Source organism: Littorina saxatilis, linkage group LG17 (assembly GCF_037325665.1).
Source record: "Littorina saxatilis isolate snail1 linkage group LG17, US_GU_Lsax_2.0, whole genome shotgun sequence".
In the NCBI taxonomy this organism is placed as follows: domain Eukaryota; kingdom Metazoa; phylum Mollusca; class Gastropoda; order Littorinimorpha; family Littorinidae; genus Littorina; species Littorina saxatilis.
In genome coordinates, this window is record NC_090261.1 from 2,205,604 (window position 1) to 2,230,195 (window position 24,592).

The 24,592-nt window shown below is 45.7% G+C and overlaps 1 protein-coding gene across 1 annotated transcript; it reads right to left on the reverse strand.

Annotated features, from left to right (window-relative positions):
* Positions 1-11: 11 nt before the first annotated feature.
* On the reverse strand, positions 12-23,747 carry LOC138953767 (uncharacterized). The gene is made up of 9 exons (XM_070325673.1): positions 22,323-23,747; positions 21,139-21,283; positions 20,543-20,649; positions 20,013-20,154; positions 16,473-19,390; positions 15,721-15,832; positions 4,882-5,145; positions 4,147-4,227; positions 12-2,644 (listed from the first exon to the last, which is right to left on the reverse strand). Exons 1-9 carry the CDS (start codon positions 23,058-23,060, stop codon positions 2,412-2,414), a joined length of 4,740 nt encoding a protein of 1,579 aa, XP_070181774.1. The 5' UTR covers positions 23,061-23,747; the 3' UTR covers positions 12-2,411.
* Positions 23,748-24,592: the final 845 nt, after the last annotated feature.

Below are 24,592 nucleotides of genomic sequence, written 5' to 3' on the forward strand. Positions count from 1 at the left end.
GACTTACCAAACTCTGTTGAGAAGTTTATTTCAAGAACCAAAGTAAAACAAACAGTTCATACAATTGCACAGAATAAATCAATACATACCAGGCAAAGACCGGACTTGAGCAAAAATGAGACATGTGGGACACAGAATGTATAAATGTCTGGAAATCAAAATTGATGCTCCGACATAAACGGTGGATTACATGTAATTTGCTTAGGTTATCACATGTTTGCTGTAATGATATGTCATCGGCAAGACATGGGCTCTGTGTAATTCCAACACTACACCTGCTCCTTTGAAAAATACTCTGTACTTCCAAACTCTCCAGATTTAAATTACAGCAAACAAAACATGCAAACTAAAACCATGCATTCACAAACAGTGAAGCAACCACATATGACATAAAAGGCACAACAGTCATGTTTTTAAGGCAATGTGAGGCACTTAAATTACCAAAATTAAACTTAGAAAATATATGGAGTAACTTAGTTTTCTGGTTAGTTATTGAAGTGACTTATAATTTTATTTTTTTTAAATTGCGAAAACTAAAGGACGTAGACTGCTGTAGCTATGGAAACTGGCATAAACAGCGCCATATTGGATTTCTAGGAAACGGTTTTACAGCAACATCATACATTACTAATGCTTAATATTTGGCACAAAGATACACATGACTTTTATCTACAATCGTATAGAACGATTTTTTTGACAAAAGGCTACAGTGGAATAGAAATTAATTAATCCTCATTACAAAAATTAATATAAATTCAACTGTAGTCTTTAGTAAAAATATCGTTCTATATGATTGTCGATAAAAGTCGTGTATCTTTGTGTCAAATATCATGCATTTCTGAAGTATTATGTCGCTGTAAAACCGTTTTCTAGAAATCCAATATGGCGGCTGTTTCCATAGCAACGGCAATCTGTGTCCATTAATATTAACAATTTTTCCATTCAATCACTACCCAGAAAACTAGGTTATTCCATGTATTCTCCAAGTTTAATTTTACTGCCTTAATATATATCAAGATAGTTCTATATAAAATTCAAGAAAAAGGGAAACAATATCACTTGTACTTGTGGAAGAGAATGACTGGAGAATCGAGACCTATCGTGCACATAAGTAAGGCATGAGAAAGAAACGCTACACTAATTAATGTCATTCCATGGTGTGAAGTGCTGTGACACAGACATTTTTTTCTCACGGGTACTGACTGATGTTGATTTGAAGGTGGACACTGCCTGTGAAACTAGCAGTAAGACCTGACCAGGAGTGAATGTCCTTCCAGCAACTGGTGTTTCCCTGTGCACAGGTTTGTCGATGCAGCACTTTCATGGGGCATCCTGTAACCGCGAGGGGAAGCACAAGACGCTGCTCACAAGCATGGAAACTCTCACACACAATTTCGGATGTTGCAGAGTAAAATTTCGGATGCTAAGAATGCTGTTGTTGTTGAAAAATACTTACTCAGATTTGATTCAGGTGAGTGTGGCTACGCTCGATTTTTAGAGAGTCGCTGTAACAGGACATTCCTTCAGATCAGCTCATTCTATCAATGCTGAGGATGGTAATACCTGTACCCCTGATTTTCAGATGGACTGATGTTTACCTGACCCCATGCCTGTGCAATCACTATAACTATTTTACAATTGCAACATAATCTGACAACTTTATTTTTTTTTACGTTGACGTGCAAATCGGTGTGACAGATTTGGTTCAGTTCATAGATTACAGTTCACAATTAATGTGAAAGTTTGCGGAAACAGAAAGAACTAGCACTGTTTGTCGTTGTTCAAACATAGTGGCATTAGGGTGTGCAGGGGACAAGGTGAAAGGAGAGTACTACTAGGTACAATTAGGTCATGTAATCTCAATATGAGAGTACAATTAGGTCATGTAATCTCAATATGAGATTATAATTAGGTAACATCATCTCAATAAGAGATTATTAACAAATCTTTGTGATCAGTGTGTGATAAATGATGTCTAAATGTACATTAGTCTTCAATTAGGGACCAACTCCACATGTCAAAATACTGTATCTGGTGCTGTGTAGTGTGTACTTTGTACACTATCGTATGTAGTTTACACATACTTTGTTCATAACTTACACAATCCTTACACAGGTAGCAGTCTGTCAGAAGTGCAAAAAGTACAATTAGGACAGCAAAGTCAAACACCTTTCACAGTCACCTTGCTTACATGGAGCAGTCAAAAAACATTCACCTAGCAAAATCAACAAATTTCAAATGACAACAACAACAACAACAACAACAAAAGTCAGAGACCTTTTCAAGTCATTATGCATACTAGGGGCAGGCAAAAAACACTAACTTATCAAAATCAACAAATTTCAATTGAAAACAACAACTCATATTCTCACGATGCAGTATTACAACAACACTTTCGCCACAGGAAAATGCTATTCAGGATTGCAGAGCCTGTTGGAGACGATGTTGTTGATGCAGTCATCCTCTTTGTGCGGTGGGGGAAAGTGATTGTCAGCGACCAGCTTGATGTTGCCGATCTTCATGAGGCGCATGTCGAAGGCAACGTTCTTCATGAGGTGACTGTGCCACACGCCCATGAGACGCATGCAGGGGATGGCCTGGAAGATGGCGTCCATACGTTGTATGGGCTCCACCTTGCGCTCACCTTCAGTAACAACAGAGGTACAACTTTCTTAGCATAAATACCACAGGCAAAGTCCCGGGAACATGCTGCTAAAGGTTTTATCGTGAGGGCAAAAACTTTTTTTTTATCATTTATCATTTATCATTTATCATCATGAGCACATAAATGGCAATGATTAACTATTCATTTTGATAGAAGTTTTACAAAAAGTTACGACATTTTGTAGGACTGGTGAAAAATATGAATACGTACAATTTGTGTTATTGTGGTCCATGAAAAAATGCACCTTTTCATCAATAAAGCTTAAATGTGTGTGTGTGAGAGAGAGAGAGAGAGAGAGAGAGAGAGAGAGAGAGAGAGAGAGAGAGATTCAGTGGCCAATGGGAAGTGAATGCTCCACTTTAACCTATCCAGAGGAGAGTTGCTTCCCTTATATGATCAGAGGCATTTAGCTGCTGACGATCAATTTGATGGCAGTAATTAATAGCAAACAGAGTTTTAGCTTGAACTAAGTCAAAACATTCAGGGATAAATCTAACCTATATATATTAAATGCAAAATTGCGATGCTAAGGATTAAGCTGTCGTAACTTGCAGAAAATAAGCACACCTCCCTGGGCAATGACTAACTGAAGGTTCCCGGATAGACCATGTTTAGAAAATAACCACACCTCCCTGGGCAATGACTAACTGAAGGTTCCCGGATAGACCATGTTCAGAAAATAACCACACCTCCCTGGGCAATGCCGACTAACTGAAGGTTCCCGGATAGACCATGTTCAGAAAATAACCACACCTCCCTGGGCAATGACTAACTGAAGGTTCCCGGATAGACCATGTTCAGAAAATAACCACACCTCCCTGGGCAATGACTAACTGAAGGTTCCCGGATAGACCATGTTCAGAAAATAACCACACCTCCCTGGGCAATGACTAACTGAAGGTTCCCGGATAGACCATGTTCAGAAAATAACCACACCTCCCTGGGCAATGACTAACTGAAGGTTCCCGGAGAGACCATGTTCAGAAAATAACCACACCTCCCTGGGCAATGACTAACTGAAGGTTCCCGGATAGACCATGTTCAGAAAATAACCACACCTCCCTGGGCAATGACTAACTGAAGGTTCCCGGATAGACCATGTTCAGAAAATAACCACACCTCCCTGGGCAATGACTAACTGAAGGTTCCCGGATAGACCATGTTCAGAAAATAACCACACCTCCCTTGGCAATGACTAACTGAAGGTTCCCGGATAGACCATGTTCAGAAATTAACCACACCTCCCTGGGCAATGACTAACTGAAGGTTCTCGGATAGACCATGTTCAGAATTAACTTTCTTGAGTTTGTACAGGTTGTGAAAAATAAAGTCTCTTACTTTCAGTGAGTCAAACTTTCCCACGTGGCATTATAGGCCAGTCATTAGCAAGGGACAAGTGGACAAGGAGCAGCTAGGTGTCAGTTAAAAGCTTGCTTCACTAAAAGCAAGAGGACTGAAATCAGAGATGACGGTTGACTTACAGGCTTCATAGCAGGCAAAGGTGTTCAGCAGATCTAGCATCCCTCTCTCTACCGTGCTGCGATCCTCCAGCTCGTCCCGTTCTGAACACACACACACACACACACACACACACACACACACACACACACACACACACACACACACACACACACAGAGAAAAACAAGTCATATAGCACGCATGCAAGTGAAACTCATGAAAAGAAACAGTAAGTTGATCAAGCTGATTCACAGAGAAAAAACAAAACAAAAATGCAAAGCAGTCCCAAAGCATGAACAACAGGTCTACTCAGTAAAGCTATCATCAGTGTGCACTGACTTCATTCAGGAAAATCTGTTAGTAAATCGTGAAAAAAACCCGAGTATAAAGGCCAGCTCACCTAGAAATATGACGCTGATACTGATAAATCGCTAAGGAAAGTAAGAGTACAGGCCAGTTCACCAATAAATCACAAAGAAAAGCTGAAAGTAAAGGCCAGCCCATATAGAAATATGACACCGTCACCAATAAATCACAAAGAAAAGCTAGAGTAAAGGCCAGCTCATATAGAAATATGACACCGTCACCAATAAATCGTAAAAAATAAGTAAGTCAAGCTGAGCTCACCCAGACATACGACGCCGACACCAATAAATCACGAAGAAAACTGACGGCAAGAGTAAAGGCGAGCTGACCTGGACATTTGACGCTGACACCGATTAATCACGAAGAAACGTAAGATTATAAGCCAGCTCACCTAGACAGATGACGTTGAGGGCAAAGGTGAGGGCGGCCTCGCTGGTGTCGAGACGGAGGGCGAAGAGCTGCCGGCCCACGGAGCGCAGCCGCTGCCCGAAGACGGCCATAGGCCTGGAGGGACTCAGGTCCCAGTTGAAGAAGCTTCTGAAGTCGTCCGTGACGGGGTTGAAGAAGGACGTGGCGGCCACCAGCAGCCCCAGCGAGAACAGCACGTCTCTCCGCACCAGCTGGTTCTTGTCGTTGGGGTGGACTTTTTCCATGCCTGCAACACCCGGATCAAGGTCACCGTCTGTCTGAGTTACAGGCCCGTCAGGCACAAGTCTAACACTGGGGCCTGTAGTGAACGCTGTCGTTCTAAGCTTTCGTCAAAACTTCTTGCTATAGGCTCTCGTATTTGTCTTTCAGAATAAGTCAAGGTCACCGTCTGCCTCCCTTCAAGGCCATTGGGTCTATAGTGAACGCTGTCGTTCTTTGCTTTCATCAACACTTCTTGCTATAGGCTCTCGTCTTTGTCTTTCAGAATAGGTCAAGGTCACCGTCTGCCTCCCTTCAAGGCCATTGGGTCTATAGTGAACGCTGTCGTTCTTTGCTTTCATCAAAACTTCTTGTTATAGGCTCTCGTCTTTGTCTTTCAGAATAGGTCAAGGTCACCGTCTGCCTCAGTTCAAGGCCATTCGGTCTATAGTGAACGCTGTCGTTCTTTGCTTTCATCAAAACTTCTTGCTATAGGCTCTCGTCTTTGTCTTTCAGAATAGGTCAAGGTCACCGTCTGCCTCAGTTCAAGGCCATTGGGTCTTTAGTGAACGCTGTCGTTCTTTGCTTTCATCAACACTTCTTGCTATAGGCTCTCGTCTTTGTCTTTCAGAATAGATCAAGGTCACCGTCTGCCTCACGAGTCTGACACGGGGTCTGTAGTGAACGCTGTCGTCCTTAGCTTTCGGCTGATTGACTGACTTTGGGGGTTTAACGTCCTCTGAGGTAGCTTGGACCTATTTGGGACATGATTGTTTGTACGCTGTTACCTTAGCTTTCGTTAAAACGTTCTTGCTATAGACTCCTCGTCTATGTCTTTCAAAATAGGTGTCTGACTCGTCCCTGACACTTTCAGGGCCACTCTAGCTACTATGCACGTCTGAATACATCAGGTAACAGCTAGACGGTCATAACGTGAAAAGTGCAAGCAGTTTGCCACAAAGATAACACAAAGATAACACAAATCATAACTACACAAACATAGACAAAGAGTGTTCGGCAGCTATGCCAAAATGACGGCCAAGTTTACGGCCAATGATAAGAAGTGTGTGCGTTGAGCTGTCTGCCGGTGCCATACGACAACCCTGTCAGCTTAGCTTTCCACGTATACAGGAAGGAGGGTATCAACAAGGCACCACACAATACACAGCCATACTCTTCGTTTAGTTGAGTTAAGCTAGCATTTGTATCATCCAATCACCATCGATGAGAGCATTTACCAAATCATCCAGGACAACCCGTGAGCATGGAATGGTGCACACAAAAATGATAACAAAATGATGCAAAGAAACAACTCCTGAGCATGGAATGGTGCACTTTCTTTCTTTGGTGTTTAACGTCGTTTTCAACCGTTCAAGGTTATATCGCGACGGGGAAAGGGGGGAGATGGGATAGAGCCACTTGTTTATTGTTTCTTGTTCACAAAAGCACTAATCAAAAAATTGCTCCAGGGGCTTGCAACGTAGTACAATATATTACCTTACTGGGAGAATGCAAGTTTCCAGTACAAAGGACTTAACATTTCTTACATACTGCTTGACTAAAATCTTTACAAACATTGACTATATTCTATACAAGAAACACTTAACAAGGGTAAAAGGAGAAACAGAATCCGTTAGTCGCCTCTTACGACATGCTGGGGAGCATCGGGTAAATTCTTCCCCCTAACCCGCGGGGGGAGGAATGGTGCACACACAAATTAAGTAGATGTGCAACGCCAAGGCACTGCATACCCCAGCGAAAGACAAACCTCTCTCTCTCTCTGTCTCTCTCTCAAACACACACACACACGAACACACACATACACACACACACACACACACACACACACACACACACACACACACACACACACACACACACACACACACACACACCCCACTGAAGTTACACACGTACACACATACACACTCACTCACACGCACTCACTCACGCTCTCACACACACTTCATACACACAAAACACACCCTCATACGCACATTCTTTCTTTCTTTCTTTATTTGGTGTTTAACGTCGTTTTCAGAAAAAGACAGACGGACATACACACCTTTACAAACAAACACACATACACACACACATACACTTACGCACACGCACAAACATACACCCACCCACTCTCTCTCTCTCTCTTTCTCTCTTATACAACTGACAGACACACACCCACACACACACACATACACACATTTACATACGCACGCATGTACGCACGCACACACCCACACACACACATTGACTCACACAAATCTCATACACACAAAACACACACTCATACGCACATACACGGTTGGCCTAGTGGTAAGGCGTCCGCCCCGTGATCGGGAGGTCGTGGGTTAGAACCCAGGCCGGGTCATACATAAGACTTTAAAATTGGCAATCTAGTGGCTGCTCCGCCTGGCGTCTGGCATTATGGGGTTAGTGCATGCTAGGACTGGTTGGTCCGGTGTCATAATAATGTGACTGGGTGAGACATGAAGCCTGTGCTGCGACTTCTGCCTTGTGTGTGGCGCACGGTATATAATATATCTCAAAGCAGCACCGCCCTGATAATTATGGCCCTTCGTGGTCGGCTGGGCGTTAAGCAAACAAACAAATACGCACATAGACAGACGGACACACACACCTTTACAAACAAACTCATATATACACACTCATACACACACAAACATACACACAAACTCATGCACATACACATTCACACACACACACTCTTTCTCCCTCTCTCTCAGTCTTTCTTACACACACACACACACACACACACACACACACACACACGCACACACACCCCCCAAGTTACACACGTACACACTCACTCACTCTCTCACACACACTTCATACACACAAAACACACCCCCATACGCACATATAGACAGACGGACATAAACACCTTTACAAACGAACACACATACACTTACGCACACGCACATACACACACCCACCCACTCTCTCTCTCTCTCTCTTTCTCTCTCTCTTTCTCTCTTATACAAACAGACACACACACACACACACACACACACACACTGTACATACGCACGCACACACACACACACACACCCACACACATTGACTCACACAAATCTCATACACACAAAACACACACTTATACGCACATAGACCGGCACGGTTGGCCTAGTGGTAAGGCGTCCGCCCCGTGATCGGGAGGTCGTTGGTTCGAACCCCGGCCGGGTCATACCTAAGACTTTAAAATTGGCAATCTAGCGGCTGCTCCGCCTGGCGTCTGGCATTATGGGGTTAGTGCTAGGACTGGTTGGTCCGGTGTCAGAATAATGTGACTGGGTGAGACATGAAGCCTGTGCTGCGACTTCTGTCTTGTGTGTGGCGCACGTTATGTCAAAGCAGCACCGCCCTGATATGTCCCTTCGTGGTCGGCTGGGCGTTAAGGAAACAAACAAACAAATACGCACATAGACAGTCGGACACACACACCTTTACAAACAAACACATATACAAACTCATACACACACAAACATACACACAAACTCATGCACACACACATTCACACACACACACTCTCTCTCTCTCTCAAACACACACACACACACACACACACACACACACACACACACTCACTCACACGCACTCACACACTCTCTAACAAAAAACTTCATACACACAAAACACACACCCATACGCACATGTATATGGACAGACGGACATGCACACCTTTACAAACAAACACACATACACGCACACACATACACTTATGCCCACACACACACTTACACACACACGAGTACAGACTCATGCACGCGTGCGCACGCACACACACACACACACACACACACACACACACACACACACACACACACATACACACACCACACACATACGAGTACAGACTCATGCACGCGTGCGCGCACACACACACACACACACAAAAATACACACACACACACACACACACACACACACACACACACACACACACACACACACACACACACACACACAGAGTAACACTAACACATGTGCACAAAATGAACACAAACACACACACTGCGCGAGAGAGAAAGACTACACGGAGGCATGACGTCATGATGCATTAATTGACGTCAAAGACTTTCGACCGTGACGTATTCTTCTTACGCGAGCTTTATCCATAGACTTGGAAACTACGGAATTTCTACCCGTCCAAAGCGGCCTGGGGTGGCGTTTGCTGAAAAAATGGGGGCGCCTATTTTACCCACCGTATTTTTGTTGGTATGGTCCCCATTTTTGGTGAACTTCCATCTCCAACTGTAGCACGTAGCCGGGCACAACCAATCCTTCTTTATCATGTATTATTCGGTGTGCACATTTCTCAAATCGATTACAGTATAGCGTTCACGGGATACCTCCAGCTTCGCTGGGATAATAACAAAATGATGCAAAGAAACAACTCGTGAGCATGGAATGGTGAACAAGAAAATGATAAAACAAGAAGAGCAAACGCTCGATCGAGTCACTTTCGCAGTTCTGAATATTATATGAGGCATCAGATGGACAGGAAGAAATTGCTATTCACAACACAATGAGTCACGTTCACATAAAATTTGAGCCCGGTCACTTTTATAGTTTCCGAGAAAAGCCCAACGTTAAGTTGTGTGTTGCCGAACAGAAAAGGCTAGTTATCTCCCTTGTTTTTCTGATAACGTTCGTAAAAGGCTACAGATGTAAATACTTTGATGTAAAGAATAATCCTACAAAGTTTCAATCACATCCGATGAACTTTGTCAAAGATATAAAATGTCTAATTTTTCCTTTGACGCTGACCTGTGACCTTGAAAAAGGTCAAAGGTCAACGAAACCATCGTTAAAGTGTAGAGGTCATTGGAGGTCACGACTAAACAAAATATGAGCCCGATCGCTTTGATAGTTTCCGAGAAAAGTCCAACGTTAAGGTGGTGTCTACGGACGGCCGGCCGGCCGGCCGGACGGCCGGACAGACTAACACTGACCGATTACATAGAGTCACTTTTTCTCAAGTGACTCAAAAAATGATGCAAAGAAACAACTCGTGAGCATGGAATGGTGCACAAGAAAATAATAACAAGTCGCGTAAGGCGAAAATACAACATTTAGTAAAGCTCAGTCGAACTCACAGAATGAAACTGAACGAATTGCATTTTTTCCGCAAGACCGTACACTCGTAGCATCGTCTGTCCACCGCTCGTGGCAAAGGCAGTGACATTAACAATGCAGAAAAGCGCGGTAGCGGTTGCGCTGAGGAGGATAGCACGCTTTTCTATATCTCTATTCTTTTTAACTCTCTGAATGTGTTTTTAATCCAAACATATCATATCTATATGTTTTTGGAATCAGGAACGGACAAGGAATAAGATGAAATTGTTTTTAAATCGATTTCGGAAATTTAATTTTAATCATAATTTTTATATTTTTAATTTTCAGAGCTTGTTTTTAATCCGAATATAACATATTTATATGTTTTTGGAATTAGAAAATGATGAAGAATACGATAAACGTAATTTTGGATCGTTTTATAAAAAAAAAATTTTAATTACAATTTTCAGATTTTTTAATGACCAAATTCATTAATTAATTTGTAAGCCTCCAAGCTGAAATGCAATCCCAAAGTCCGACCTTCGTCGAAGATTGCTTGGCCAAAATTTCGATCAATTTGATAGAAAAATGAGGGTGTGACAGTGCCGCCTCAACTTTTACAAAATGCCGGATATGACGTCATCAGACATTTATCGAAAAAATGAAAAAAACGTCTGGGGATATCATACCCAGGAACTCTCATGAAAAATTTCATAAAGATCAGTCCAGTAGTTTAGTCTGAATCGCTCTACACACACACACACACACACACACACACACACACACACACACACACACACACACACACACACACACACACTCACACTCACACACACACATACACCACGACCCTCGTCTCGATTCCCCCCTCTATGTTAAAACATTTAGTCAAAACTTGACTAAATGTAACAAAATGATGCAAAGAAACAACTCGTGAGCATGGAATGGTGTACAAGAAAATGATAACAAGTCGCGTAAGGCGAAAATACAATATTTAGTCAAGTAGCTGTCGAACTCACAGAATGAAACGCAATGCCATTTTACTCGTAGCATCGTCAGGCCACCGCTCATGGCAAAGGCAGTGAAATTGACAAGAAGAGCGGGGTAGTAGTTGCGCTAAGAAGGATAGCACGCTTTTCTGTACCTCTCTTTGTTTTAACTTTCTGAGCGTGTTTTTAATCCAAACATATCATATCTATATATTTTTGGAATCAGGAACCGACAAGGAATAAGATGAAAGTGTTTTTAAATTGATTTCGACAATTTAATTTTGATAATAATTTTTATATATTTAATTTTCAGAGCTTGTTTTTAATCCGAATATAACATATTTATATGTTTTTGGAATCAGAAAATGATGGAGAATAAGATAAACGTAAATTTGGATCGTTTTATAAATTTTTATATTTTTTTACAATTTTCTGATTTTTAATGACCAAAGTCATTAATTAATTTTTAAGCCACCAAGCTGAAATGCAATACCGAAGTCCGGGCTTCGTCGAAGATTACTTGACCAAAATTTCAACCAATTTGGTTGAAAAATGAGGGCGTGACAGTGCCGCCTCAACTTTCACGAAAAGCCGGATATGACGTCATCAAAGACATTTATCAAAAAAATGAAAAAAACGTTCGGGGATTTCATACCCAGGAACTCTCATGTCAAATTTCATAAAGATCGGTCCAGTAGTTTAGTCTGAATCGCTCTACACACACACACACACACACACACACAGACACACACACACACACACGCACATACACCACGACCCTCGTTTCGATTCCCCCTCGATGTTAAAATATTTAGTCAAAACTTGACTAAATATAACAAAATGATACAAAGAAACAACTCGTGAGCATGGAATGGTGCACAAGAAAATGATAACAAAATGATGCAAAGAAACAATTCGTGAGCATGGCATGATGCACACAATATAACAAAATGATGCAAAGAAACAATTCGTGAGCATGGCATGGTGTACAAGAAAATGATAACAAAATGACGCAAAGAAACAAACATCTCCCTCGCAAAAATACAGCCCCAAACCAAATTAATCAGTGGGGTCCGCTCCCTGGGTTGACTGTTGAGCTACAGGTCTTCGCTGCCATGTCAATGATTACATAGATTAAATTGTATTTGGTGCAAATGCACCTGACCGATTTCAACTTTACAGCACAAATCAATGGCAAGCAGTGTTAAAAATCCGACTCCTCTGTGACTACATGTATGTGGTTTCCGGCATCAAAGCACTTGATTAGTAGACGTTTACATTTCTAAACGGACAATAAACTTAACAATTAAATGACCACCACTATTGAGCAGGGATGCAAAGCCTGTGAACAAGATTTTCAGTCAGGAGGTTACCTGTGGCGTCATAGACTTGAACAAAAATTCAACAGTCGGAACACACGTTGGTCCCGTTACGTCACATTGCCATGGCCGGGAAAAGCAAAATGGTCCCTTTCGTGTTGTACGTTAAACGAAGAGAGACTAGGACAGATGTGATAGTGGACAAGGGAAAGGAGAGCAGAACTAAGAGAGACTAGGACAGATGTGGACGTGGACAAGGGAAAGGAGAGCAGAACTAAGAGAGACTAGGACAGATGTGATAGTGGACAAGGGAAAGGAGAGCAGAACTAAGAGAGACTAGGACAGATGTGATAGTGGACAAGGGAAAGGAGAGCAGAACTAAGAGAGACTAGGACAGATGTGATAGTGGACAAGGGAAAGGAGAGCAGAACTAAGAGAGACTAGGACAGATGTGACAGTGGACAAGGGAAAGGAGAGCAGAACTAAGAGAGACTAGGACAGATGTGATAGTGGACAAGGGAAAGGAGAGCAGAACTAAGAGAGACTAGGACAGATGTGGACGTGGACAAGGGAAAGGAGAGCAGAACTAAGAGAGACTAGGACAGATGTGAAAGTGGACAAGGGAAAGGAGAGCAGAACTAAGAGAGACTAGGACAGATGTGATAGTGGACAAGGGAAAGGAGAGCAGAACTAAGAGAGACTAGGACAGATGTGGACGTGGACAAGGGAAAGGAGAGCAGAACTAAGAGAGACTAGGACAGATGTGGACGTGGACAAGGGAAAGGAGAGCAGAACTAAGAGAGACTAGGACAGATGTGGACGTGGACAAGGGAAAGGAGAGCAGAACTAAGAGAGACTAGGACAGATGTGGACGTGGACAAGGGAAAGGAGAGCAGAACTAAGAGAGACTAGGACAGATGTGGACGTGGACAAGGGAAAGGAGAGCAGAACTAAGAGAGACTAGGACAGATCTGATAGTGGACAAGGGAAAGGAGAGCAGAACTAAGAGAGACTAGGACAGATGTGGACGTGGACAAGGGAAAGGAGAGCAGAACTAAGAGAGACTAGGACAGATCTGATAGTGGACAAGGGAAAGGAGAGCAGAACTAAGAGAGACTAGGACAGATCTGATAGTGGACAAGGGAAAGGAGAGCAGAACTAAGAGAGACTAGGACAGATCTGATAGTGGACAAGGGAAAGGAGAGCAGAACTAAGAGAGACTAGGACAGATGTGGACGTGGACAAGGGAAAGGAGAGCAGAACTAAGAGAGACTAGGACAGATCTGATAGTGGACAAGGGAAAGGAGAGCAGAACTAAGAGAGACTAGGACAGATCTGATAGTGGACAAGGGAAAGGAGAGCAGAACTAAGAGAGACTAGGACAGATCTGATAGTGGACAAGGGAAAGGAGAGCAGAACTAAGAGAGACTAGGACAGATCTGATAGTGGACAAGGGAAAGGAGAGCAGAACTAAGAGAGACTAGGACAGATGTGATAGTGGACAAGGGAAAGGAGAGCAGAACTAAGAGAGACTAGGACAGATCTGATAGTGGACAAGGGAAAGGAGAGCAGAACTAAGAGAGACTAGGACAGATGTGGACGTGGACAAGGGAAAGGAGAGCAGAACTAAGAGAGACTAGGACAGATCTGATAGTGGACAAGGGAAAGGAGAGCAGAACTAAGAGAGACTAGGACAGATGTGATAGTGGACAAGGGAAAGGAGAGCAGAACTAAGAGAGACTAGGACAGATCTGATAGTGGACAAGGGAAAGGAGAGCAGAACTAAGAGAGACTAGGACAGATGTGGACGTGGACAAGGGAAAGGAGAGCAGAACTAAGAGAGACTAGGACAGATCTGATAGTGGACAAGGGAAAGGAGAGCAGAACTAAGAGAGACTAGGACAGATCTGATAGTGGACAAGGGAAAGGAGAGCAGAACTAAGAGAGACTAGGACAGATCTGATAGTGGACAAGGGAAAGGAGAGCAGAACTAAGAGAGACTAGGACAGATCTGATAGTGGACAAGGGAAAGGAGAGCAGAACTAAGAGAGACTAGGACAGATGTGATAGTGGACAAGGGAAAGGAGAGCAGAACTAAGAGAGACTAGGACAGATCTGATAGTGGACAAGGGAAAGGAGAGCAGAACTAAGAGAGACTAGGACAGATGTGATAGTGGACAAGGGAAAGGAGAGCAGAACTAAGAGAGACTAGGACAGATCTGATAGTGGACAAGGGAAAGGAGAGCAGAACTAAGAGAGACTAGGACAGATGTGATAGTGGACAAGGGAAAGGAGAGCAGAACTAAGAGAGACTAGGACAGATCTGATAGTGGACAAGGGAAAGGAGAGCAGAACTAAGAGAGACTAGGACAGATCTGATAGTGGACAAGGGAAAGGAGAGCAGAACTAAGAGAGACTAGGACAGATCTGATAGTGGACAAGGGAAAGGAGAGCAGAACTAAGAGAGACTAGGACAGATGTGATAGTGGACAAGGGAAAGGAGAGCAGAACTAAGAGAGACTAGGACAGATCTGATAGTGGACAAGGGAAAGGAGAGCAGAACTAAGAGAGACTAGGACAGATCTGATAGTGGACAAGGGAAAGGAGAGCAGAACTAAGAGAGACTAGGACAGATCTGATAGTGGACAAGGGAAAGGAGAGCAGAACTAAGAGAGACTAGGACAGATCTGATAGTGGACAAGGGAAAGGAGAGCAGAACTAAGAGAGACTAGGACAGATGTGATAGTGGACAAGGGAAAGGAGAGCAGAACTAAGAGAGACTAGGACAGATGTGATAGTGGACAAGGGAAAGGAGAGCAGAACTAAGAGAGACTAGGACAGATCTGATAGTGGACAAGGGAAAGGAGAGCAGAACTAAGAGAGACTAGGACAGATCTGATAGTGGACAAGGGAAAGGAGAGCAGAACTAAGAGAGACTAGGACAGATCTGATAGTGGACAAGGGAAAGGAGAGCAGAACTAAGAGAGACTAGGACAGATCTGATAGTGGACAAGGGAAAGGAGAGCAGAACTAAGAGAGACTAGGACAGATCTGATAGTGGACAAGGGAAAGGAGAGCAGAACTAAGAGAGACTAGGACAGATCTGATAGTGGACAAGGGAAAGGAGAGCAGAACTAAGAGACACCTCTTTGCTGTCTTCAAAGTACTTCAGTTCTGACACGATACTTATTCTACTTTACTTGTGTGAAGGCCACTTACCCGGCATTTGGTAGGCACACTTGATGCAGTTCCGCGTCTTGCGTACAATGTGTTGCTGGACAACTTTCCAACACTGGCGTTTGTCGGACATGTCGGGCAACCACTCTCCCGCCTGTCAACAAGCGTAAGTGTCCGTCAACAGCCGGGCAACAATTCCGGACACCCTAGCTCTGTCCGTCACCAACAGCACTTCATTAACTGTCGGGGCTAAATGTTGACAATTGTGGAGTTCTTTTCTTTAAACTGAATGCTTGCTTGCTTGACAAAGAATACAAACTAGAGGCAGCTGGAATTGTTGAGAAATTATTCATTCAATAGTGGAGGCCCACGTAAATGAAGCACAGGGTACACAGTCTCAATGAACAACAGGTCATAACATCTCTATTGTCAAGAGAGAGAGAGAGATAGAGAGAGAGAGAGAGAGAGAGAGAGAGAGAGAGAGAGAGAGACAGAGAGAGACAGAGAGAGACAGAGAGAGACAGAGAGAGAGAGAGACAGACAGACAGACAGACAGACAGACAGACAGACAGACAGAAACAGAGAGACAGAGACAGAGACTGAGAGACACAGCAACAGATAGAGATATCGAGAGACAAAGACACAACAAGAGGAGCTCTGGGGTTGGCAAGTACCAGAAACATAATCAGTACAACCGACAACAACAACAACAACAACAACAACAACAACAACAACAACAACAACAACAACAACAACAACAACAACAACAACAACCACCAGGTGAAGCGACTCACCGCATTGTGTGGTGTCTCAAACTTGCAGTCGTCACTGACGCTGAGCAGTTCCTCATAGGACCGCCGCGCGTCGTTCAGCACGCGCAGTGCCCATGGCGGCATGACGCGCCCTATACGCTCCGCCCTGACGCGGGCAGTGAGGTGGCGCCAGTAGTGCAGCATGCGGCACGGGCTGAACTTGTACTCGCGCTGCATCAGCTCCTCCAGTTGTTGCATCTCTCTGGGAAGCTTGGCGTTGGGCAGGGTGGACTCAGCGGCCTCCATCAGCGTGAAGAGCGAGGCGAAGATCTCGTGCGTTTGGTGGATCTCGTCCTCATCCAGACACGGGTTGAAGTCATCGCCCCCGCCCCCTCCCCCGCCTCCCCATCCCGGGCCTTGTCCATTATGAGGAGGCCCTCCTTGTGGGGGCCAGGACTGGGCCCCTCCCTCCTTCAACGGCCCCCTTGCTAGCTGCCACCCTTCTGGCAGTGGCTGGGACTGTGGACGGTTTGAAGTCACCCCGTTTGTGTGCTGGGGCTGCGGCCAGGGGCCTTGATGAGTGTAGGCAAAGGGTGGTAACGTTTGATGTCCTTGGTCCACCTCCATCTGTGAGTGCTGCTGTGTGTGAGCGGGTGTTGGCCAGCTTTGCTTTCCTTGCTGTGCAGATTCCTGGCACGGTTTGCCTTGACCCCACTCTGACCCCAGGCGTTGCTCGGACAGCACGTGCACTGGCCTCTGATGGGCGTTGGCCTCTGTTATCGCACGTTGTTGGTCTCCATCTTTAGCCAGTGTTACCCGAGAGTTGGGCTCCGGGAGCCAGTGTGGTTGAGATCTTTCTGAGTTGACGACTGGCTGTTTCCTGTCAGGAGCCAGTCCTGATTGCACTGGTTCTCCATCCCACGAACGACCCGGGAATGACTTGACGCCGTTTGTGGTAAGTTGACTCGAATATCTTTTTGGTACTCTTCCATCTGAGGCTAAAATATTGTCACCCCTGGATCCATCAAAATCGTTTCGTCCCTCAGGCTGCTGTGGTTGTTGTGACCAGCGGGGTCTGGACTCGGTTCTGTTGCTAGGCAACGACAGGTCGAGGGGCGCGTTCATGCTGAGATCGTACACCCCGTGTTCGTCACGCCTGGGCACCTTGATGCCATGTGGACTGTCGATGCCAGGGCCGCTCATCGCATCAGCAGACCTGCACAGGCGTTCCGCACCACTAGTATCACTAGCAGTTTTCCCGGCACAAAGATCCAGGGCTTGGTCTTTGCCATCCTGCCCTTCATTCATGCCGTGTCTGATGTTGCCGCCAGCGTCTTCCTGGAATGGCCCGGTCTCAAACCTTCCTCGGGGAGACGTTGGAACAGTCTGTGTGCTCACACCAAACCGGTTATACCCGTCACTCCACGGACTGTTCAGAGGATACAACTGTCCGTTCTGTGGCGATGTCGGGAATGGCTGGGGTACCGGTAGAGGCGTGTGTTCATGGCAGCTTACAGGTAAAACTCTGTCGTTAGTCATTCTTCCAGAGAAGGAATTGGTGTAGAGTGTTGTCATGTCTTCAGGCCTGAATGACCTGCGACCAGCGGCCCATCGAGCTGACTCTGAGTGTTGCTGAGCTGTTTGTAACGAAGTCATCCTTGAAGAGTCCACCTTGGCTGGAGTTGACTCATGGTGGGATCTGGATGAGTTAGCCCTTCCTGGAGATGTGTCTTCGGTGTCTATCTGACAATATATGTCTCTGCTTGATGTAGGTTTTGTCACGCACGGTGTGGTGAGGTCAAGTTCGTTGTCTGCGAGCCAGCTTCGCTGGTCCAACTGGCAAACCCGGTAGCTCGCTTGCGTCGGAAATTTACGTCCAGCAAAGATGTTTATGTCTGATGCTGAAGGAGAATTCTGCAGAGCAGAAAAGTGGTCAGATTCTGCTGGAGGTTTTCCGAAATAGCTGACACTACCGTTCCCTTCTTTAGAGACCGATACACCTGGACCAAAGGCCTGGGATGGTGAAGAGAAGTTGGCAATAGGAGACCCGGGCACCAAGAGAGCGGGCATAGCGGGCAGAGCGGGCTGACTGTAACACTGGTCGCGAGGCTCGTGCTTTGATGAGAGGGGTGAGAGAGGATACAACGTGGAGTCGTTCCGCCTGGCTGCGTCCTGCAACTGACCGGATGACGTAGACACGCTGGACGTGGGGGTGACGAGGTCGCCAGACTGTCCAGCAAAGTCCACACGTTCCGCGTCTTTCGGTGGCTCACTGAATCGCATAGTGTTTTCCGAGCGTTCACTTGGTCCAACAAGTGCGTTTGTGAGATCACCGTAGGTTGCCTGGTGCCTCCCCGGCCGTTGATGAAACACGGATTCTTTAGCGTGAGGTGAATCGTTGTAAGAGGCCCCTAAAGATGTGGTGGGTTCCCTCCACTGTAGTAGGTGCGGTACAGGCTCTGGGTCTGAGTAATATCTGGGCTGCACCTGTGTCTCCTTTGAAGTCCGCCACTGCTGGAAGTGCGGAGCTTGCTGAGGGGGTGCGCTGGCACTGTCTGAAGACGTGTCGTCACGCCGTGTCTGAGGCTGTGCAGGTCGGTGTGGGTGTGAAGTGTGACTGTCCGGTGAACAACTACTGCCGCCACAATGATACGCATGGTGTTGTGAAGTGTGACTGGGATGTGCACGGAGTGGTTCATACCCAGACATACTGTTGGTGCCCTGCCAAGTAGACTGAGACACAGGGCGAAAGGCGGACTGTTGGGGCGGCGACGAGGCAGCGACTGTGGTGGCTGATGTCGGTGTCACTGCAGGGGTTGATGATGGTGTCACAGCAGCAGCGTCAGGACCACCGCCAGGGGCGACAGGTTTCATGTACGCTGCCACGTTGCTGACGTAGGGCTCCGTGTCGCCAGACACAGTCCCGGCGAAGATCTTCCGCGGGCGTCCCATCTTGATCGCTGTGGACAAGACGAGACTGACTGAATGTCATCAAACTGGACGTGGTAAGACGAGACTGACTGAATGTCATCAAACTGGACGTGGTAAGACGAGACTGACTGAATGTCATCAAACTGGACAAGACGAGACTGACTGAATGTCATCAAACTGGACGTGGTAAGACGAGACTGACTGAATGTCATCAAACTGGACAAGACGAGACTGACTGAATGTCATCAAACTGGACAAGACAAGCTTGACTGAATGTCATCAAAGTTGAAATAATACGCTTGTAAAACAGCTGTGCTAACCTACAACTACAAGTTGCAGAAGCGAAAGGCAGAGGAAGGTTAAACAGAAAGTAAGGCGAGGACAGTGCACCAAATACGTCTTCCCAGGACGGAATCCATTCGTCCAGTGACGTATACCCGCGTTCGCTCTCACGTGACACACTCCTCTCGGAATTGTGGGTGATCAAACTTGGGAATTGTGGGTGATCAAACTTGGGAATTGTGGGTGATCAAACTTGAAATAAACGAGTGTTGCATGTAGCACATGATATTACCCGGACACAGCACGCAACTGTCATTTAATCAGGAGTCGTGATCCTGAGACACATAGAGCTATAAAATAGCCACCCACCTTCTCTGGACATGCCAGCAGCCTTGCAGCGCTGGTAGCGACAGAAGCGACAGTTGTTGCGCGTGCGGGGGTTCAGCTGACAGTCGCCTGTGGTCCGGCACATGTAGCCACCGTGCTCCCTCAGGCCTCGGCGAAAAAACTTCTGAAAACCAGGATAAAGAGACGAGAGATTTTTTTGTGTTCTTTGAAAAAAATGTTCAGTTGCAGTTTCTTTTCATCCAGAATCTGGCGTTCTACCGCCCGGTCATTGCGTAATTCTCTGCCAACTTCACCTATGAAAGAAAGTGGACCAATCATATCTCATTGTAAAAATTAAAACCTGCCTTGAGAGCGTCCTCATTGGTATTGTGGTGGGGGTACAAGATATTATTTTCCTGCGGGAAACGTAAAGTGAAGAGAGAGAGAGAGAGAGAGAGAGAGAGAGAGAGAGAGAGAGAGAGAGAGAGAGAGAGAGAGAGAGAGAGAGAGAGAGAGAGAGAGAGAGAGTACAGGTGCTCCGTAGCCCTGGCAGCTTGCAGGTAGAGACTCACCTTACAACCCTCACAGGTGAAGACCCCGAAGTGAATGCCGTTGGCCAGGTCACCACACACACGGCACAACTCCTGCCCCTCCCCAGCCGTCACAACCGCCGGTTTGCCTGAAATACCGCACAGCGTCTAATGAGGGAGGAAGTAGAAACCCGACTAAAAAGATAATGTTTTACGATAACCCGATCAATCCATGTTTTTCGCCACTGCATGACTCTCTTTCTGTTTCAATGAATGATTTCAGAACAGACAAGAAGAACGGGAGCAAGAACAAGAACAAGTGTGTGTGTGTGTGTGTGTGTGTGTGTGAGTGTGTGTGTGTGTGTGTGTGTGAGCGTGCTCGTGTGTGTGTGTGCGTGCGTGCGTGCTTGCATGCGTGTGTGCGTTGCGGTGGGGGGGGGGGGGGAGTACCTAGCTTACACTCCTTAGCGCCAGCATTTGTTACGAGCAACAACAATACTGTTGTCATTTCTTTGCGCGGAGCTTTGAAATCGTAGACGACAATCCGTTCACAATCACACTACCCGTTCACAACCACATTACTTTCAATTTCATTTCTGCATGGGAGTGGAGAATGCTTTGTTGACGACACAATGTACCTTTTCGCGTCATGCCAATAGCGACGCAGCGCTGGAAGCGGCAGAACTGGCAGCGGTTACGTAAGTGTTTGCTGACGTCACAAGTTCCGTGGCACTGCTTGAGGATGTATGGCTCCCCGTCCTTCGTACAGCGGATGAAGAAACTCTGTGCCAGGGGAAAAAGACAGCCATCGTCATCCTAGCTTGGACGTCATAATTGAGTGTTGATGATAACAAACAGCACAACTATTTTCACAAAACAAAGAAAATCTACCACAGGGTTGGCTTTTCGTTTGAAGCTTCCTCCCAAATATCATGTTTTACAATCCACGGATAATACAGGTGTCAAATACCAATACACTTGGCCAAGAGTTCACCAATCAGGGGTGGGACTCTCTTGTGATGAAAAAAGAGAAAATCCCTTTTTTCTAGGGGGGTTCGGGGGCATGCTCCCCCGAATTTTTTTAAAATGGTACATTAAAATCTGTGCAATCTGGTGCATTCTGAGACTAAAATTCAACTCGTTTGGATCAGGTAAAAAAGACATTCTCCTCACTCCCCACCCCCCAAAAAAAAAACACCCAAAAAAAACCCAAACACACCCAACCAAACAAAAAACACCCTTTCACACACCAATGGTAACATTGTACTGGTGCATACTTATACGTAATGAACCATGTATCCATAATCCAATACTGGCAATAGTATGATTCAATGCATTGAAGCTCAAAATTACTATTAGTTATCAGGAGTTTTAAGTCAGCACAATTTAACTCTCAAGCCTCCAGTGTTCTGTTCCATCTTCACTTCTCTCCATATCATTCAGTCAACAAGTTATAGATACTGTGATGAAATGGGACGCGGAAAAATAGATAACTCCAGCGGAATTCGTAAGTTGTGTCCGCGGAAATCCGCGGATTCGCGGAAAAGTCCCATCCCTGCCAATACATCCAGTGCTGTGGGCTTCATCGCTATTAACTGTATTTTATAACAACCGGACGGGAAAGAAACCAGAGACAGGCCTTTGAAAAGAATTGTATCTCAAAGAAACAGAAGAAGACGCACACGCTCGCACGTTCATACATACAGACAGACAGACAGACAGACAGACACACAGACACACACACACACACACTCACACATGCTCCCTCACTGACGCACACGTGCACAGATGTATGCACGAATCTACAGTTGTTTTTGCTGACCTTGCAGGGAAGACAGACTGTGGCGCTGAAGAAGTTGCCGCTGGCTTTGTCCCGACACACAGCACACAGACTGTGGCCTTGCTCCCTGGGGGGACTGCAGCCCTCTCCACCCTCCGCCCCCCTGGCGGCCTGACGTACAGCACACAGTCTGTGGCCTTGCTCCCTGGGGGGACTGCAGCCCTCTCCACCCTCCGCCCCCCTGGCGGCCTGACGTACAGGTTGAGACAGGTCGGCATGACAAGACTTCCCTCTGTGGCCCACGCTCTCAGGACATCCAGCACACCCAGCGTCACACGACTCGTTAGCTGACTGACAACGTGACGATTCCTTGGGATTAGGGCTCGGCTTCAGTGACGTCATCTCCTCCCTTTCGCGTCCTGTGAATGACGTCATAGCTTTCTGCCAGAAGTCTTGCGGATGGTTTTCTTTGAATTGCGTCAGCCTTCGAGGAGGAGGCTGGGTTGCCGCCAAAGACGCCATTGTTTGGCGAGGAGGATTGGGAGGGCGCGTTTCAAGCAACGACGGCATCTTGTCGGGGGGAACGTCGGGGTGGTTTCTCTCTGTCAAAGAAGCGTCGTTGCTTTTAGGTTGGTCGGGGAGGTGGGAAGGAGGTGAGGATGTGTGCTGACAGGACGAATCACTTTGCTGCTCTGCCTGCTGCTGTCCGGTGCAGGGCGGGTTAGTCTGAGAGCCAGCACCACCCTGACTGTACTGCGAGGCTTGTGCCACGGGTAACATGGTCCCCCGCCCTGACCTGCTCTACCCCAGCCAGGCTGGACGCTGTCTATTATTGGACTATGTCTTCAGACCATATCTATCCTGTTTGCTGTTTGGCCTCACACCTTTGTCTTTTCCTGGATCGGGCGGTTACTGTTTGTTCTCTCGCCTTGTCCAGTCTCGGTCAGATCATATCTATCCTGTTTGGCCTCACACCTTTGCCTTCTCCTGGATCGGGCGGTTACTGTTTGTTCTCTCGCCTTGTCCAGTCTCGGTCAGATCATATCTATCCTGTTTGGCCTCACACCTTTGTCTTTTCCTGGATCGAGCGGTTACTGTTTGTTCTCTCGCCTTGTCCAGTCTCGGTCAGATCATATCTATCCTGTTTGGCCTCACACCTTTGTCTTTTCCTGGATCGAGCGGTTACTGTTTGTTCTCTCGCCTTGTCCAGTCTCGGTCAGATCATATCTATCCTGTTTGGCCTCACACCTTTGCCTTCTCCTGGATCGGGCGGTTACTGTTTGGTCCCTCGCCTTGCCTGGTCTTCGGCACGATGCTGTTTACTGGTGTGCAGGAAGACTTCAAGTCAAGACCGTTGTCCTGACCTCCGTCTGTCTCCTTCGCCACCACTGAGTGGAAAATGCAGCGTCCCTGCAAGAAGAGAGAGGACACAATCAGTATCCGAATAATGAGTATTCTCACAATGAGTATCCAAACAATCAAACAATTTCAATGAATATCCACATGATGAGTGTCCAAACAATGAATATCCACACAATGAAAGTCCAAACAATGAGTATTCTCACAATGAGTGTTCACACAAAGAGTGTTCACACAATGAGTATCCAAACAATCAGTATCCACAAAAAGAGTATTCACACAATGAGTATCCTCACAATGAGTATCCAAACAATGACTATTCTCACAATAAGTATCAAAAACAATAAGTATTCTCACAATGAGTATCCACACAATGAGTATTCACACAATGAGTATCCACACAATGAGTATCCACACAATGGGTATTCACACAATGAGCATTCATACATTGAGTATCCACACAATGAGTATCCACACAATGAGTATCCACACAATGAGTATTCACGCAATGAGTATTCACACAATGAGTATCCACACAATGAGTATCCACACAATGAGTATCCAAACAATGACTATTCTCGCAATAAGTATCCACACAATAAGTATTCTCACAATGAGTATCCACACAATGAGTATTCCCACAATGAGTATCCACACAATGAGTATTCACACAATGAGTATCCACACAATGAGTATTCACAGAATGAGTATTCACACTATGAGCATTCATACATTGAGTATCCACACAATGAGTATTCACACAATGAGTATTCATACAATGAGCTCGAGCATTCATACATTGAGTATCCACACAATGAGTATCCACACAATGAGTATCCACACAATGAGTATTCACACAATGAGTATTCACACATTGAGTATCCACACAATGAGTATTAACACAATGAGTATCCACACAATGACTATCCACACAATGACTATCCACACATTGA